The sequence below is a fragment of the Poeciliopsis prolifica genome, unplaced genomic scaffold, assembly GCF_027474105.1.
Source record: "Poeciliopsis prolifica strain line A6 unplaced genomic scaffold, Auburn_PproV2 SCAFFOLD045, whole genome shotgun sequence".
In the NCBI taxonomy this organism is placed as follows: Eukaryota; Metazoa; Chordata; class Actinopteri; order Cyprinodontiformes; family Poeciliidae; genus Poeciliopsis; species Poeciliopsis prolifica.
Genome location: NW_026562420.1, coordinates 856,509 through 875,000, shown reverse-complemented (window position 1 = coordinate 875,000; position 18,492 = coordinate 856,509). Strand labels below are relative to the sequence as shown.

Sequence of the window (18,492 nt, the reverse complement as noted above, 5' to 3'; positions counted from 1 at the left end):
TTCTATTGTTGGGAATTTTAGACTTTACATCCTCACAATATTTAGGGGCTCAGCTTGATAATTATTATTGCTTTGTGTTTTAAAAAAATAATAATAATAAAAACCTTTCGTCTTTGCTTATCTTTCTTAGGTATGGTGACAAGTTGGGTAAACCCAGGACAAGACAGCATAAAGGAGCAAGTTTCTTCTGCTCTGGAGTCTTAACTGCACTGACATGTGTGGCGGTAAGTACAACATGGAAGAAAGAATCCTGCTTGTGTGTTTAAGGTGGCAACAAGCAGAGCATGAGGGTTTAGTAATTCTCACATTTTGATATGTTGTTTATAAATATGGTCTTAAGTTCTTAAATGCATATTATACCGTTTGCTAACTACATTAGACATGCGTAAGCAATCCTGCTCCATCTAATGGTTGAATGTTATCACAGCAGTCGCTCTAAGGGTCAGCTGTTGGCTTTTTTTTCGTCGTTTTATTTTGCTGACAAAAGAACATGTTTGTTTTGTCCATGTGGCACCTGGGAGCAATGTCACTGTGTGCCTTGCCACGTGGCAGTAAAATTGTTTGTATATTTGAGTATTCACTAGTATCATGTAAATAAAGGTCCTTGTAAATAGATGACATCACAAGGATAGACTTCAGTCAGGTTATTTATAGACAGTTCAGTGTTGATGTGTGTGCAGAATTTTAGGTAGTTTGGGTTTCTTGTTTTTCTCTTCTTTTTTTTCAATTTTCAGCTCTATTTTCTCTCTCGTTTTTTAAATGAGGGAACTTTCCCTGCAAACGGTGATGCATCTCTATCAATAAGCATCAACAGCACTTGACCAAAACTTATGTTGGTTTTAACGGAGCAGCTAAATGCTCTGAACTGTAATGACATTCCAGGCACAGATGCACTGAACAGAGTTGCATGTCTTGACATTTCTAAACACTTTGGCTTGCCATTGCAAATGTTATGCTTCTCTGATTAGTCACTAAAGGTATCTAATATGAGATTGCATATAAATACCATGTAAGATATATTTTTCTGTCCTGTGTATGAACCTAATTTTTGTTTTTGTTTTGTTTGTTTCTGCAAGCATATTGATAAAATCAGAAAACACAAAGTGTGCTTGAAATCATCTTCAGTTAATGCAGGACAATCTATTTTGAATTTGTGTAGATTTAAAAAAAAAAAAAGGTCGTTAGCACACTGTCATATAATGGAATATTTTAGCAACAAGGTAATTCAAACTACTTTACATGATAGGAAGGAAAATAAAATGACAATCTCAACATGCTATGTTGAATAACTAACATTATTTTCTTTTGTTTTAAATTTGCCCTTAGTGTGCAGTCTTGCTATATTGTTTTCTGCTTTCACTTTGCTTCTTTTATATTCCTTTTAATCCCTTGTGGGGAACAATAAATATTTCTGTTGTGATTCTAAAATTAGCGACTATTTTAGTGTTTTTGTAATTTCCTATTGTGTCCAGGTGATAGTGCTGGTGCACCACGTGGGCAGCGGAGTACTGGAGCAGGACGACTTGTTGATTAGTAAGCCGGTGTCTCATTGGACACCAGAAGAGGTCGTTTCATGGCTGGAGCAGCTGGGTCCGTGGACCGAGAACTACAGAAAACTTTTCCAGGTGGAGAGTGTCAATGGAAGGTAGAAACATTGGACTGATTCGTTTTGTTTATGTCGGTGTCGTAATAGTTTGATGCAGACACATTTAAGCCCAGACTGCTCCCAGCAGCTAATACTCGATACAAATACGCATCAGAAGATTTCAGCTTGTTCTCCCCTGTGGGTTTTTTTTCACCGTTGCGACGCTAATTCTTGTGTTTCAGGTTACTTTTGATGCTGGGAGACGAAGATCTGGTAAAACCGCCGTTCAACATAGAGAAGCAGACACACAGACGTGTTGTTTTAGCAGAATTGGAGCGAATTAAAGCGCTGGGGGTCAAACCTCCGCAGAACCTCTGGGAATACAAAGTAAGCTCCACGTTTGAACAGCTGAAGCTAAGCAGCGACATCCAAAAACATAAATAAATAAAAGATTTGATGAGATTGCAGATTGCTTCTTGCAGTAGTAGAGAAGATTTTGTTTTCAGATATTAACATGACTTGACCTCTGACTGCTTTTCTTGGTATCTTCCAGGCGGCCAATGCAGGAAAATCTCTGTTCTTGCTGTACGCATTGAAACGCTCCCCTCGTCTCACCATTTTTTATTTGTATTTATTTGATTATTCTGAGACGTTTCTGCCCTTCCTGCACACCTGCTGCCCGGCCGTCACACACGTCAATAACACAGTGGAGAGCCGATTCCTCCACACACAGGTAACACACTTTATCCAGTCAGAAGTCATTCAAAAGCATCTAGTTGGTAAATGGATGCTTGTCGTCTGTTTACCCCTACTGTTCAACGATGGCTCTGTGACTATTAATATACTATGTTGTTTATAAGTCAACCTAAAATAATGCGTTATTGTTTTCTGTTGACAGGAGATTGAACTGAAAACCATAAACAAATGGAATTATAATTTGAAAATAGGAATTTTGGAGCCAACGTTTAAGATGAACAGAGAAAACAGATGTATTATTGGGATAAAAACATTAGTTTACTGAGTAGTTTTGGATTAAATGAACTGTTCGACTGTTTTAAGTTGTCTGAATGTCTCACAAGAAGTCAACACACATTCCTCAAGACCAAGATAAACGGTATTGAAAAAAGAAGCGTATAAGTTGCATTGTTATGAAATAATTTCACTCTAAAAAAATAGTTCAGACTATTTAACACCCAAATGAATGCCTCATAATGAAACGGTGAGTTGTGGATGAAGACGTGGAGGCTGAACGGTTTTCCTTTTCCCTTCGCCCACATGGTGACGCCAAATCACTTCTACTGTTTCAGTTCGGTGGGTTTTATTGACGTCAAACAGACAGCTTCTGCCGTGTCCCTGTGTGTGTTAGGTGGAGCCCAGCTGGCAGCAGTGGGGGGAGTTTCTCGTGAAGTACTTCATGCTTCCATACCAGCTGATCGCGGAGTTCGCCTGGGACTGGCTGGCGGTCCACTACTGGACGTCCCGCTTCATCATCGTCAACGCCATGCTGCTCACTATGCTGGAGGCTTTCTCTCTGTGGAGGCTTTGGAACACAGCCCCAGTCAGGTACTGTTCTGTCTGTCTGCTCCTTGACGCCTTCTTCCCACCATGCCATGGAAAAGTTTCGGTTTTATATGACACCACTTCTCCTTTTTATTTATCGGTGCCGATTTCCTTCATTTTGAGAGATTGGTGATTGGCCCATTTTACATATGAAGCTGATCTTATCCACAGATGTTATCTACTGACAGACCGGCTCACCAAGTTATATCTGCATGTTTTATAATTAACTCAACAACTTTCTTGTTATAATAAGCAGCATTAAAGACAAAAAAAAAAAAAAATGGTATCGGCCAAAATCTGATTTGTTTTTTTAAAAGATCGGTAATTGGTGGTCAGCCAGAAAACTGCAATTGGTGCACCCATACATGTTATTGTTGGCATTCATTTCCGACATGCTTCTTGGATCACTTTTGGATTTGCACAGAGCTGCACGAAGTGTAAATCTAGGTGATCAGGAACGGCTTCGCTCCGCCAGTGAAATGTGCTGCACAGCGCAGCAGAGCAGAGACGCTTGTAGTGTAAATCCAAGGTGAAAATCAAGATGCACAAGAGAATCTGTATGGATTCTCTTCTCTTGGCACAAAAGAAAAATAAAAGTGCTGGTTAGGTCTACCTACTGTGCTGTAGTAGCAGTTCCCCACAGATGTGTGCTCTTCATTTATTTAGCTTACACACACACCTGGACTTTGGTTTTTGCTTTGTCACTTTATCTTTCAGGTTCAGGTTCCAAAGAGAATATGCTCTAAGCAAAGGGGGCCTAAACACCTGCCTAGGAAAAGAAAGTTACTTTAAAAAATGACACTAGCATTCTAGCTAATTTGTACCATTTTGTTTTTTTGCAGGACTCTGCCACAGAAGACGTGGAGCCACCTGTGGAAGATGCTCTCTCAGGGATTCGCCTTTGCCCTCCTGTGGCCTTTTATCCCACAGTTTGTGTGCAACTGCTTTTTTTACTGGGCCCTCTACTTCAGTCCCATCATTAACATAGACCTGGTGGTGCAGCAGCTGATGCACCCTGAAACACGGGCCCAATAACAAACTGCATATGTCAGTGCCTACGCTATGCTGTAGAGTTGACAGCAACCTAAATAAAGCCCCGTATGAAGTCCAAGTTGCAGGACTGGAGGGTTCTTTTTGGGGGGTTTTTAATCCATAATTTCAGATGAGTTTTTCTCATCTAATGTTTGAAAGGTTTCCTGTCTTCCTGTCTTTAGTCTTTGCAGTTCGGAACAAGACGGACTCCAAGCCGTCTTTGGAGAAACAACTGATCACTGCTGCAATATCTGGACGTCTTCTGCGTGTTAAAAACCACAATGCCTATTGGATCCCAGTGACAATACCAGGAGGAAGTCAGGACTGAACACTGATGGTATTAAAGAGTTGAGCATGAACGTCACTATTGAGGACTCAAAACAAGATTTTTTGTTTTTTTCATTGTTTCTTTGACTTCTGTAGTCGAAAGACTTTTGTTAGCGAGCTTCTAATCATTGAGGAATTGCACAGCTACTTCATCAAGATGAAAATATTTTATTTGAATTTTGAGTTACTTGCTACAAATCTATTCCAAAACTCCATGTTATGAGATTTGTTGAAATTATGTGGTGTTGACTATTGCAGTTTATAGTTCAGCATTCGCTCTGTTCAGAGTTTTCAACAATCTGTTGAAGGCTTCTTTAGCAGATTGTGTTGCTGCAAGATTTACAAAACTGAATTTAAAGATAAAATCTTGAAATTTGTTTAGATACTGATGAAAATTGATATTTTAAAATGTTTAATGTTTTTTCTTTTTCTTTTTTTTTAGTTGCCTACACTGCTGATAAATACAGTTGCACATCTTTTATTGTTTAAAGAAAAAATGTTGCAGTGTCTTTTTCCATTTTTTTTATTGGACCAAGCCAATTGAAGAATTATTAGGTTTTTTTTTTTTATTACTATGTTTATTTGCACTTAACATTTGACACTGTGACTGAGCTCTTTTATGTTCTCGAATGAATAAAATAGTTTTTTTTTAAGCCATTCAATTGTTTTCAGTTTTCTTCTGCTCTTATGGAAAATACCCTATGAATACAAACATTTGATATTTTCACTCCCACAGAAATGGGTTAGGTAAAGAAAATAGAGGATTGGTTAAAAATATATAATGCTGATGCCCTGATATGTATCATTATATTTATAATTTACTGTAATTTAGGTCAGTTATCTCCTAACCTGTTTTATAGGCATCTGTCTTTGCCCCCCATTTTTTAGCATTTCAGGATCATTTTTAGATGTTTCTTTTTCTTTAAGACAGTGAACTTTGATGTTTTTCATATAGTTGTATTTTTCTTTTATATTTTTGCTCTTCCTGATTCTGCACAGTTTTAGTCTGAAAGCAGGATTTCGTGTCTTTTGTACACGGGGGAAATCCCCCCATATATTCTGCCAAACAGGAATTTGCTGTAAAACAGTAAATTATGCTGAGCCATGTCCAATTTCTTTCAATATATTCCCGTTTAAAAATAAAATATTTTTAGTGTCACTCTCCTTTTTTAGATCTTTAAGCCAGATAATTCTGACTGAATCTGAAGCATTCAGTCATTACGCTTTTAAATAAATTAAGAGTGGATTTATAAAATCCAAACTGCCACTGTATATGTCAAATATAATTATGAACAACTTCTGAAGCAGTATCATAAATGGCTGATTTTGAAAACACTGCCCCCTTGTGTTAAAACATCATAGCGAGCGCGGCAGCGACGTTAGTAACGTCAAAACCACTGAAGCGATTTCTTAAAGACGCAGATTCGAGCTCGTACGCGAAAATAAACAAACGTGCCACCCCAGAAGGGAAAAAATTCATTTTGTTTATGAAATGGTCGACATATCTTCGACGTTTTTTGTCGTGAGCTGTGATGACGCTTTTAATCCGCAATGTTATAAAAATCTTCGGCGTATTTCACGTTTCATCCAGCGCGGTGCGCTTTGTGGACTCTCCCTGACGCCGTTGTCGCGGAAGTAAAAAGTCTACGTGGGGAAGAAAGGTTGGACTGGCCGTGTTTGAATACCTTAAACACGAACAGCACCCATGTCCAATCCAGCTCCACTCTGTCCCTGGCCGAACCAGTCACCCTCCTGCCCTGGGAGGCAAATGAAGGCGTTGAGCGGCATCCGGGGCCTATAAATGCTGTGGAGAGCTGACCTGAGGCGGTAATGCTGCGCCGGGTGCGGCAGTCTCTCCGGCAGGTGCTGTTACTGATGGCCCGGAGACCAGACGTTCTCTGCGGGGCCATCGCGCTCAGCGTCCTGCTCGTACTGGCGGTTCGGTTCACATGCAGGTACAAACAACTTTCTGTTTCTGGGGGGGAGGTTTGTGCTATTTTGTGTGTGTGTGTGTGTGTGTGGGGGGGGATTTAAGCCCAAACTCCGAACATGGGCGTCTTTGTTTTGGGATAGTTTGGTTGGAATGAGCCACGGTTACCCGGTCATTGTAGCTAATCTGACGTGTGCTGACAGACCAGAGGATTAACCATCGAGTTGATCCATTTTGAACAGCCACTGGCTCTGGTTCTTCTGTTCATAACTTCAGTTGTGTGGGATCATTACTCCTTGTTTGGGTCACGCATATGATTCAGCTCTGGCTGTTCTGTAGGACCGGTTCTTTTTCATTCAGAGTAAAACGCCAGTTAAGAACAAGAGTTAAGAGGTCGTGAGTTCAAATCCACATCAGGTTCACCCTGCATTAGGGGTCTCAAACTCCAGTCCTCGAAGGCCACCGTCCTGTAACTTTTAGTTGTGCCTCTGCTGCACCACCTGAACAGAATAATCAGGTCATAAAGGCTCTGGAGATCTTATCTACACAATGAGGAGGTAATTAATACATTTCATTCCAGTGTTTTGTACCTGGGGAACATCTGTACACTGCAAGATTTTAACACCTTTGTCCTACATCAGGGGTGTCAACATACAGTCCTTGAGGGCCGGTGTCCTGTAACTTTTAGTTGTGCTTCTGCTGCACCACACCTGAATAGAATAATTAGGTCATTAGCAAGCTCTGGAGAACTGATCTACACCAGGAGGAGGTAATTAAGCCATTTCATTCCTGTGTTTTGTACCTGTGGCACATAGAAAAACTGTAGGACAGAGGCTCTCGAGGACTGGAGTTTGACACCCCTGCCCTACATGATCTCTTCTTGAACGAATGGTTTCTCAGCGGGTACTCTGGCTCAATTGGTCTGTGTAAATTCATATTGTTTATCATTTATCGCGATAAATGTCTTAGTATAACAATTCTGATTCATTGTTCTCAAGATGGACACAAGCACTGCTCGGTTTTCATGGCTTGGAGGTGACAGAATCCAAACTGTAAAATTGGACACCTTGTAACTAAAGTCCACCTTGAGGTCTGCAGAATTTGTAGAAATCTCTTGGAACATTCTATAATTGTTTACCTATGCTAGATAATTCGTATTTGTTTTTTTTTGTTTGTTTTGTTTTGTTGTTTTTTTTTATCAGCACAGAGATTTGTATTCTCAGCCCAGTATGGAGTCATTCCTGTCATTTCCTGATCAGTTGATGCCACACTGACCCACTGGAACATGGAGAGCAGAAGTTGTCAGGCTTTTCTTGGTCTGATGGTGAAAGATCACATGAAAATGTTCAGAAAGAAAATGCAAACAAAAAAAGAAATAAATAAATTAGTAATGTTTCCTCTAGTGTTGTGTTTTCTGGATACAGTTCTGGATTTACTATTGTCCCCCAGCTTTCAGAGCCATCTTGGGTTGGGCAGAATGGCTAAAATGATAAAGTCTCTGATTTATTTATTTATGTTTTTTTTTTCAATAGTTCCATCAGTACCAGAAGGACCTGAGCCAAGTTGCAGTTTGCTAATGATCTGCAGCATATCCTGCTGCCTGAGCTCGGGATATAACAAAGAAGCATTTAAATTGAAGCAGGAAATGTAATTAATGCCAGATGGTTAGCTGCAATAAGATTTCCAAAGAAAATATGTTTGCATTAAATTGTATTTTTCCACAGTACCAAAGACAAGAGTGACTTGCTAACATTGCTAAGATCTTTTTATAAGCATAACATAAAAAAATAAAATAAAATTGAACGTCAGGTGAAAGACGTTTTTTTTTGTGTGTGTGCTAAATGCATCAAAATTGAAAATCCCCACTTTTTTTAATCTGTAAATGCATTTCTGCACATTGTTTTGAATTTAGTAAAGTCTACAAGTTAACCCCGCAGTGTACTTTCTGCTGGCCAGTGTTTACATTTATATATATTGAATTAAACAGAATCTGGGTTACTCAGGTGGTATATGTGCCACTGACCAATTCTGACTGATGCAGATTTGTGCTGTTACTAATAAAGAGCTACAACCAGTTTATGTTATTGATCATCATTCCTTCCACTCCTCTTTTCATTATTTCCATGTGTAGCCGTGCTAAGGATGTGGTGGCGGCGGCGCGGCCTCCGATCCGGTTCTTCTCTGCCGATGCCCCGGTAGTGGACCTCTACTTGGGTCAGCTGGACCAGGTGAGGACCAGTAACGCCGTGTGGTGACAAAAGCACAAAAATAAGGCTCGCTTTATTAAATGTAGTGGATCCTTCTCCGTGGGTAGATTTGAGACGAGCATCATGTGAAATAAACTCTGTGCCTTAGATAAATTACTGATTTTTTTTCTGCAGGTGGAACGTCTCAGGAACATGGCCGAGGTGTCTTTCATTTTCTTCTATGCTCCCTGGTGTGCTCACTCCATGGCTGCTCGACAGGAAGTGACGCAGGTTGCTAAGAAGCTGGCCAAACAGGTATGGAGGCACAAACCACTGAAAGCAGGAGGGTTTAAGTTGGAACCAGGTGTTAAAACAGCCGGTGGAGGGGCAGCTTCCAGCTGTGGCTCTTTCTGTCATAATGCACTATAAGCATCTACAGGGGTAAATATATATGTAAAGATATAAATGTACTAATATGTCTAAAATATATATATATATATATACAAGTCTGTGAAATATGACTATTAGTTTCGCTTCAGGTTATAATGTTATTCATACATCAAAAACATACCTGGAGAGTTGCTTTGATTCTGTCATGCATGTTTGAGAAATCCTTTAATCTCCTATGGCAACCACTCAGCTGGGCAAAACACCTGGGTGGACCTAGCTCCGCCTTTCAGAACGAAGCTCCTCCTCGGAGCTGCAGTTGTACAACCATCTGAGCTTCCACCTCACAGAGCAGTCTTCTCCTGTGGGTCCTTCAGACTAGCCTGTAGCAATTAGCAAACACCTGGTGGAGCTGAGTATACTGAGCTCATTATTGGAGCTACTTCTCAAAAAACTTTGTTAAAGGGTTAATAGAGAGGTGACTTCCTGCAGGTGCAGTGTTAGAGACAGAGTTTCTTAAAGAGACAGAGGCCCAATTTCAAAGCGTTACATTTCAAAGTCAGTTTTTTAAGTCCTATTTGATACATCTAAAATGTAAAAACTGAAAGCAGGATAGTTACTTGATTGTGCCATAAAACAGTGCTCTCAGCCTGAAAATACATAACAGCCATTTTAAATTTCACCTGATTACCCTGTATAGCAACTTGGACACCTTTGGCAATGGCTGCACATTAGAAAAAATTCTCACTCCTTCAGTTTTGAAGCAAGTGAAGGAGTCCTTTCTGCACGACTGGAGAAATTTGCATCAAAACCTTCATTTGGTTTAGTTTCTCTGGTGCAGCTTAGTTGGTTTCTGTGTTGCAGGTGCAGTTTGTGGCTGTTAACTGCTGGTGGAATCAGGGGAAATGCAGGAGGCAGAAACGTTTCTATCACTACCCCATCATCCATCTGTTCTACAGAAGGTAAGGAGGAACAGTGGCTTGGGGTGTGAAACACATATCAGCGAACGACTTAAAATTTTTTATCAAAACAACTTTTATTGCATTGTATTTATTTATTTATTTTTACCATATCAATAAACTAAGTACTTTATATTTTGATAAAACAAGTTTTTAAACATTATTAGACAAAAAAAAATATGGCCTAATTAAATTTTTTTTGTCAAAACATTTTTGTGTGAATTTTCTTTGACAAGAACAGGATATGGGTCAATCTTTCTTCAAAAGCTCTTCCTTTAATTAGCCCAGTTTAATGGATGGAGCGCCTGTTTGTCAGTGAAGAATGTCATTAGTTTGTGTTTCCCATTTTAATTGTGTTAGTTTTCAAAAAGCCAAGTCAAGTTGTTGAATTGTAGGCTAGGAACACTTTGGACACGCCGTACATGGCAATAGAAATAGATTACCAATAAGGTAGATTTTATCTAACTTTCCAAATTGTACCTCTGAGTTGTTCATGTGTTGCTTCTGTTGTTGCAGGTTTGGGCCAATCGAGTACAGAGGACCGTTTGTGGCTCCATATATTGAAAGTTTTACCCTCAGAGTCATCACACCACTGACTTACCTCCCGACCAGAGCGCATCTCGAAAACTTTCTGACCCAGCACGAGGTATCCTATGGCTTCAGGTTGTTTAATGAAACAAACATGAGAGCTTGAATGTTGTATTAAACCCTCGGTTTGTCCAGTTGTGCATTAGTTCATTCTTACCATCTGTTTCTTGTTTTGGCAGTCCGGTGTGGTGGGTTTCTTCCAGTTCAATTCCTCTCCACAGCCTCCAGGGTACATCACCTACCTGTCCTCTGCCCTGCAGACCCTAAGGAGAGGTAAAAGCCCTACGATCATGGTTTCCTCCCCACATTTCACTGACATTTTCTACACAGTCACAAGGGAAAAAACAGTTTAAATGATTGTCAACACGGTGAAGTGAAAGCTTCTGAGCACCTGTAGCTGGTTGGGCCAACTTCAGAAGCAATAATTTATCAACTATTTTATAAACTGAACGTCTTTCATCAATAACAGAACAACGCTAACATTTAGCTTACCAACAGGCCTCTAGCAACTCTGTATTGACATTGGGAGGGATTTGCCGAATTCCTTACTCTTGGGAATATAAACACCTGTCTTCTTATTCTACTTCTGACTTTCTCCGATAGTTTAGAAGTATCCGTCTAACTCTTCCTATGTGAATGAATAGCAACGGTTGCTTGGTCATTAGTCATGTCTTTGCACCTTCTCATTATGTTAAACACTTGTCTCCTCCAGAGCCACAACCAGCCAAAATTTCTGCTCTTACAATGTGGTCTGACAAGCAGTAAATCGAGTGTATTTATTCAGCAGTGCCTGGCAGAAGTCACTGTACACTACACCGCATTGTGAATGTACTTGTTAGATTAATTAACTTGTTCAATTGACTTTTGTCGTCAATTTAAGTAAAAAACAATGAACCAGAGCCAGGAGGAGTGTCTTAGCGCTCTCAGTCATTCTAGAGTATGCACTACTCAATATGCGAATGGTGGAAAAACAATTCGTTGTTACAGAACTGCTGTCAGCGGTGGTCATGCTAACTAGTTAGCATTCATGACGGGCTCCTTTGTGTTGAACCAGCTGCCGCATAGCAAAGAGCAAACAGGAGGACATGAGCGGGCGTGTGAACGAGGATGATTGACTGCGCTAAGACCCTCCTCCTGGCTCTGATTGGTTTCTGATTTAGCTGTGTGTCGGGTCAGATGACAGCAGGACTGTAGAGAAAAGGCAGTGGAGCATCTTTTTTCTCCTCACAGATTACCTGTCTCATGTTATATAGTGATAATTTTAACAAATATGTAAAAAAATATATATATTTTTTGTAAAAGTTGCGAACTGTGGCTTTAGCGGTTTTACTCTGTGCAGATTTCCACGGCGTTGTGCGGTTCGGAGTTGTGACGAGCAAACACGTGGCAGAGGCCGTTTCACTCACAAAGGATGAAACGGTTTACCTGCACAGAAGATTCAACTCTTCTTTGGTAGGCAGCATCATTGGGCCAGCACGACCTTGTTCCACACACAAGCACTGAATGTTGATCACGTTCACAGTTGTTCACACCGTGGGTGTGTTTTCCCACCCAGATTTTTCCAAGAAAGAAGCTAAACTTTACATCGGAGGTGGTCTGCAAGTGGGTGTTTGAGCACTATGAGACGGTCGTCCAGTGGCTGGTGCCTCCGGGAACGAAGTCCCGCCTGCTGGAGGATGAGTTGACGAAAGGCCCTGCACTACTTCTGTTTATGCCACACGACCCCCTGCAGTCTGAGCCAAGTGCCATACTACAGCAGGTGAACACTCATGCACCATATGGATTCAGTAAGAATTGGCATGATTTCTGCAGTGAAAATGTTTCCCAGACTAGATACAATGATTAGTCATCTAGAAGTCTGAAACTTTGTTGGTTTAAGTCCAGCTTCACGCTTGTGTGTGGGTGAATGTGACCCTTGTGTGAAGAGCTTTGAGTGGTTGCTATGACTAAAAAACATAATCCTGTATGATTTCAGTCCATTTATCATTCTGTATCACCTGTGGTATGCCACAGGGTTCACTGTCGGTTACCTTCTGATTAGATTTTTTGGTTTGAAGTTTTAACCATGTCTCTTTCAAAGAGACAGTCTAGTGTATTCTAAACCACGTGTCTGTTTTGACACATGGTTCTCAAAGAAATATGTTCTTGGTTTCTAAACAATATAGCAGTTAATTTAGGATGTTTATTTTTTTTATCAAATGTGGATGTTATGTTCCAGTAAGGAAATGTTATCCCTTCCATGTAGAAACAAGTAGTTGGGGACGTTAATTAAAGGGCAGGGACATATTACGTGTTTTCCAGCCAGATAGTGATATTTTATATTCTAATCAAGTAACTGTGTTCTTCATATGTTCTGAAAATGCTGTATATACCAACTATTACATGGATAATTTCAGAATCTTAAAGATTCAAAATTGATGTACAAATTACTACTTTCTTAGATAACCAAATGTTTGCGACGGCGTGGCCGAGCATTCGTAGCACCACTACACCGATACGCTCTTGAAAAACACACCACCATCAATAATTGTGATTTATATCAACAAAACGTATACAGTAACTGCATTCAATCTTATTTTCAAATTTATTGATGCACGTTTATTGAACAAACAGCTGAGAAAAATAACTCAATAACTTGGAATTGAAGAAACGTATCATGATAAACGATACGATAAATTCCTGCCTGATTTGCATCAGGTCTTTCACATAGGTGCTGTGTTTCAGTATTTTATGTATTTAGTGAATTCCTCACAGTGAGGTTTTATTTTGGAGATTTCGGGAAGTTTTTTTTTGTGTTTACAAATGTGAAGTGATAAAATTTGGAGGTGACCAAACAGGCATCATAATTGGGAAATAATATGAGGGCAGGTACAGGGACAGCGTAAGCAGTGCATCAACTATGGACCAAGCTTAAACCATCTTTACTGTCGCTGTTACTGATGTGTATTTTAAATGGGATTTTTTTATACAAACAACTCTTAGCCTGGTGGAGGGGCAAGCAGAGCCTGGTGGCCCGCCAGGCTGTTAATGATTCAGTTCATGATTAGCTTCTTCTTCCTTTTGTGTTTCAGTTTGCAGACATTGCTGTACGTTATCACTCCTGCGAGAAGTCTAGCGCAGACGACCGTCTCCCCTTCTACACCTCGCTGTGTTGTCTATCCGTTCCCATTCTGGAGTCCAGAACCAGCGCGTGCGAGGTCTGCCTCAGGCTGTCCGGGCCGAGCCTCCCCGTCTCCTCGGCTCGCTGCTTGTTCCCCTCCGCTTCGCGAGAAGGAGACCGATTCAGGGCTTATCTGAACCGCTGCTGCCTTCACCAGCCACCCTCTCCCATATTCATGAAAAGCGCGACCTCAGAAGGCTGCAGCCACTACGTGAGCAGCTACAGTCCCTTTACTCAGTTCAGTGCCTGCTGTAAAAAAGTAGAACCTCAGCTTAATGAATCACAAGCCAAAGAAGAGCCCGGAGTTCCTCCTCCTCCAGCCGTCCCTCCATCCTCTGCTCCCGTCCAGGAGGAGGAGGAGAACGACGGCATCACAGGGCTGCATTGTCGGACTAACAGGACTCTCAGGTTTTACGTACTGGACATTGGCCTCAACTGGCCTCTGGCAGAGCGGCTCGGAGCGTCGAGTCAAAAAAACTCTTCTGTTCATAAAGGGGCTTTCACAGAAGGCGATGGTGACCGGGACTGGACGTTTGTAGCCATCATCAACCTGAAATACGAGGTTCATTACGTTCTTCAGCACAACCCAGGCGCCACGCTGACAGAGTCTTTAGGTAAGGCTGACGGTCAGCTGTAGTTTTATGTCTTCTCAAAAACTGGTCAGGTGGAGTGTAGAAAACAAAAAGCAAAGCAATAAAGAAGTGCCTTGAAGAAACTCAGTTATTCTCTTTTTCATGGCTGCCCAATAAATCAATAGCGATATATATTGTGATTAGACAGGTGATCAATATCAATAGATAACATCCAATTCTGGGGGATGTAGGCCAAAGAAAGACTTTAGCTGCTCAACCTCTCACAGCTAGCTTAGCAAGGCTACTGCTCACTCTTTGGTTACCTAGCAACAGCCTGTTGGGTCACTTGCGGAGCAGCATTTTCAGTTTTCGTCACCATGACTCCTGAAAAATAGACAGTGATTTGTTGTCTTCTTCTTTTTGTGTTTTTAATAAGACGCAATGTGTACTTCTTTTGTCACACCGAAGAGACATTCATCAGGAACTTCAGCTCACCACACAGCCATCTGCAGAGACATTTGGTTGGAGAGGACGACAGGAAGGAGGGTGGAGGTGGAGGTGGAGGTGGAGGTGGAGGTGGAGCTCATCCTCCGGAGGAACAGCAGCACAAGCAGCACCGCCTCATCACTGAGTTGACCACTTCCTCCTTCGTGTCTTCCATCATGGACCATCAAAAGGTTTGAAAAATAAATATTCAGATTGCCTGGAATCTTTTTTTTTTTTTTTATGGAAATTGAGGCATCCGCACAGTGGAATATTATTTTTTGCTCTAAACTTAATCAAAAGTTCAAGGGAGAGAAGTTGGATCAATAGCTGCATTTCTTTGACTATATAATTACATAATTTTCATTTTGAAAATTTATTTGCTTGATGGAAACAAGTCAATTTCGGAAAACTTATTTTTGATCAAAAGATTTGGCTCTACAATCCAGTGTCTTTTCCTTGTCTATTTATTTATTTATTTATTTTTGACCGCATCAAAATTGGTTTATTTTACGAACTGCAGTAGAAACACGTTTTCACCTGATCAAGCGGATGTTGCCACTGACGCAAACCACGAAGAAGACGACGACAGGAAGTAGTTGGAGTCATTCCTCGTGGCGCAGCATGTTTTTTTGTGACTTATTGCCAAGTCGTTAGCGATAAGTCGTTAAACACATTCAGCTGTGATTTTATTTGCGTTTCTTATATGACGGGAACAACGCGATTGTGAAGTTGAGAGATTTTTTTTCCGGCGTCAGTCAAATATTGACAAAGTTTCGGTCACGTTTGTTTTTAATGTCAATGTGGAAGAATAAAGCAAGAAATTTTGACAAAATGGCAACTCGAAGAAAAACAGAACAACTGGAACGTTAAGAAAAAACAAAGATCAGGGGGTTTTTGGTGAATGTAATGTGGGTTTGCCGTTGCAGGATGTGCTGCTGTTCTATTACACTCAGTGGTGCGGCTTCTGCTCCGTTCTGAACCACGTCCTCATCCAGCTGGCCCGACTGCTGCAGGGGAACCACACCATCACCGTGGCCAGGTGCCCTTCCTCTGACCATTTCCCTGTCAGTCCTGCTGTCAGAGGATCGTGGAAATGAAAACACTGTAAGCTCCCTGTTCTGTGTTCAGGGTGAATGTGGCTCGTAACGACCTTCCCTGGGAGTTCATGGTGGATCACGTCCCTTCCATCCTGCTGTTCCCCAGACACAGGTGAGGTTCTGTACAGCTGGTCAGAATCACTGACACAACAACATTTCATTTCTGCTGAATGCAGGATGTCCCTGTCAGAGCGGGAGAGTTATTATGGCCTTTTGATTCTGGTAGCAAATCTGTGTTTTAATCATCAAAGGGATGGTATGCTGCGTTTCCAGCCACATAGTGCCGTTTTACAGCAGAATCAAGTAACAATATTAAGCTAAGTTGGTATAAAAATGCTGCATATATCAAATATAATTTTAATTTGACATCTTCAAGTTGGGCGTCTTTTTAAAAACTCCTATTTACAAAACCTCCACCAAGGTTTAGTTAAAAAACGAAAAGGATAAAAACATTGCCACATTCTCCCACAGAGTGGTCGTTAACAATGTTTCTGTTTCTCTTTAAGGAAGCACCTCAGTGTGAAATATCCCACTGACCTTCCCATCACCTTGCCAAACCTCCTCCGCTTCATCCTGCAGCACTCTGACTCTCTGCTTCAGGCCGACGGGTCGTCCGCCACGGCACCGGGATCCGGCTCTGGCGGCGTCCTCCACGCGGAGTTCCTGGCCCTCCAGCACGAAGTCCAGACCCTGCACCTTGCCCGCCAGCGGCTCTCGCAGCAGCTGACGCAGCTGTGGCGCGAGAACCGCCAGCTGAAGTTCGACATCCGCGGCATCGAGCAGAGCCTGGAGAAGCAGATGCAGGAGAAGAGCCGGCGGCTGGCCGAGGCGCTGAAGCGTCTGCAGGAGCTGACGGACGCCTCGGAGACCCTGCTGAACGAGAACGTGCTGCTCAAAATCCTGCTGAAGGCGCTGAGGGACCGGACGGAGGCCGACGAGCAGGACGAGGCAGACCGGGAGGAGGCGGGACAGGAAGACGGCCGCCGAGCTTCCTGATGACAGGGCGGATGTGAAGGACGGACTGAAGGAGTAAAAGCTGTGATTAGACTTTTAAAAAGTGCAGAAAGAAGAGGAACGTATGCCTCTGCAAACAGGGTGTCATGTTTGACCTAAACTTAAAAAAGGTTGTTGGTTTGTTGTTAACTGAGATTAACCTGGATTCTTTAAAAAAGAAAAGAGAAAAAGATGGAAAGGTGATGCGAGGAGCGGGTCGAGTCTTACAAAGTGCTTTGAATACAGCCACTCATGGAAATGCACAGGTTCATTTCTGATGAATTGTTTTCAGCCAAATCCGTCATTTTTGATCCTGTACAATTTAAAGTGGTAGCAGGTAACTTTTCTTTTTTTTTTTAAAAAAGTTTTGTTTGCAGATTTGTTAAAACTTTCACCATGTCATGAATTTAGTTTGAGACAGAAAATCTGAAAAAATTGAGCTAGTCTGGTGTCCCCAATACTAACTGTAAAAATACGTCACTCAGTCAAGAACAATCAATCAGAGCTTGGAAGAGGGTCTTGGCGCTGTCAATCATGCTCATATAGGGTCGTGATGACAGCAGAGCCAGTTGTGAATGCAAAGGCTTGTTAGCGTCGCCACTGACGACAAGATAAAGGATAAAGGGTGTATTTTTCCCAGCTGTTTAGCAGCATGTACACAGGATGGATTGACAGCGCTAACACCTGGCTCTGATTGGTTGTTTTTTGAACGGAGAACGGCGCATTATATTTTCACACAGCAATAACAGATTATCTGTATTTTATATAAACACTAGTAACCAGGAATAATTACATGTATGGAAACGGACGTCAAAAGGTTTGGCTGACATGGGAAAGAATCCTTGTGGTCAACTTGTTGGCGCTGATGAAACCAGTCCAACTGGGATGAATTCCAGTTGCTTCCTTTCACAATAAAAGTCATGTCATAAAACAAAGACTGTTAACTTTTATTAGAGGGATTGGAGGAGCTGTCGTGATTCAGTCGGATGGAGGAATGATCTGTGAGATTAAAAAAAAAGGGGCCTTTTGTTTTCCGCCTCCTCTGTGTGAACTCACCTGCTGTCCAGGTGTCAAATGTAAAACCATCTTTTACTTCAGTTTGTGTTAAAGTGTGAACTTTTTAACTTTTTCATGAGGAATTGCAACCTAAATATGATAGTAATATAAAAAAAAATATTTTTCTACAAACTTTACATCTTTTTTTTTTTTTGCATTAGTTCAATGCTTCCATGTTTCTTACACAATCAAGTGGGTGTTTTCTTAATGGTTAGTACAAATCCACACGTTTTAAGCAAAGCGTTGCTGTATTCACCAGAGGAGAGAAATTCCTTGTCTCATCCTACCTAATATTGTTTGTTGTTTTTGAATAATTTAATTTGAAGGGTGGTTGTAATGATGGGTTTTGCTACACTGATTTATTTTTACAGAAATCTTTGACTCACTAAGACATTTCTATGTAACTATTCAGGTATTCAGAATGAGATGCTGCAGTTGTTTACATGTGAAATATTGCACCGGTTTTTACTGATTAAACGTCTCGGTTTTCTTGCGGTGCTGTTTGTGCTTCATTTTTGATCAGGCATCACTAAAGACGGTCCTCATGTTTCACCTCTCCGTCTGTCAGAAGACT

The 18,492-nt window shown here is 41.2% G+C and overlaps 2 protein-coding genes across 2 annotated transcripts in view; both read left to right on the top strand.

Moving 5' to 3' along the window:
* Window positions 1-4,256, top strand: part of LOC129376928 (bifunctional apoptosis regulator-like) — a 7,048-nt gene extending 2,792 nt beyond the window's left edge. Inside the window, exons 4-9 of the mRNA XM_055056616.1 lie at window positions 131-224; window positions 1,473-1,645; window positions 1,828-1,972; window positions 2,139-2,318; window positions 2,952-3,148; window positions 3,988-4,256. Coding sequence (XP_054912591.1) covers window positions 131-224; window positions 1,473-1,645; window positions 1,828-1,972; window positions 2,139-2,318; window positions 2,952-3,148; window positions 3,988-4,180 — 982 coding nt within the window. The 3' untranslated portion in view covers window positions 4,181-4,256. The remainder of the gene's footprint in view (window positions 1-130; window positions 225-1,472; window positions 1,646-1,827; window positions 1,973-2,138; window positions 2,319-2,951; window positions 3,149-3,987) is intronic.
* Window positions 4,257-5,999: 1,743 nt separating this feature from the next.
* On the top strand, window positions 6,000-18,411 carry txndc11 (thioredoxin domain containing 11). The gene is made up of 13 exons (XM_055056657.1): window positions 6,000-6,459; window positions 8,566-8,662; window positions 8,816-8,935; window positions 9,872-9,969; window positions 10,483-10,612; window positions 10,734-10,827; window positions 11,894-12,006; window positions 12,110-12,313; window positions 13,626-14,328; window positions 14,755-14,963; window positions 15,699-15,811; window positions 15,901-15,981; window positions 16,376-18,411. The coding sequence occupies exons 1-13, from the start codon at window positions 6,335-6,337 to the stop codon at window positions 16,863-16,865; spliced, it is 2,577 nt and encodes an 858-aa protein (XP_054912632.1). The 5' UTR covers window positions 6,000-6,334; the 3' UTR covers window positions 16,866-18,411.
* The last annotated feature ends 81 nt before the right edge of the window (window positions 18,412-18,492 follow it).

Excerpts from the sequence above, each read along its gene's own strand:
- txndc11 (XM_055056657.1), top strand. The coding sequence starts at position 6,335 with ATGCTGCGCCGGGTGCGGCAGTCTCTCCGGCAGGTGCTGTTACTGATG. Across the intron at positions 12,007-12,109 it reads GAAGATTCAACTCTTCTTTG|ATTTTTCCAAGAAAGAAGCT; the intron begins GTAGGCAGCATC and ends TTTCCCACCCAG. Across the intron at positions 14,964-15,698 it reads CCATCATGGACCATCAAAAG|GATGTGCTGCTGTTCTATTA; the intron begins GTTTGAAAAATA and ends TTGCCGTTGCAG.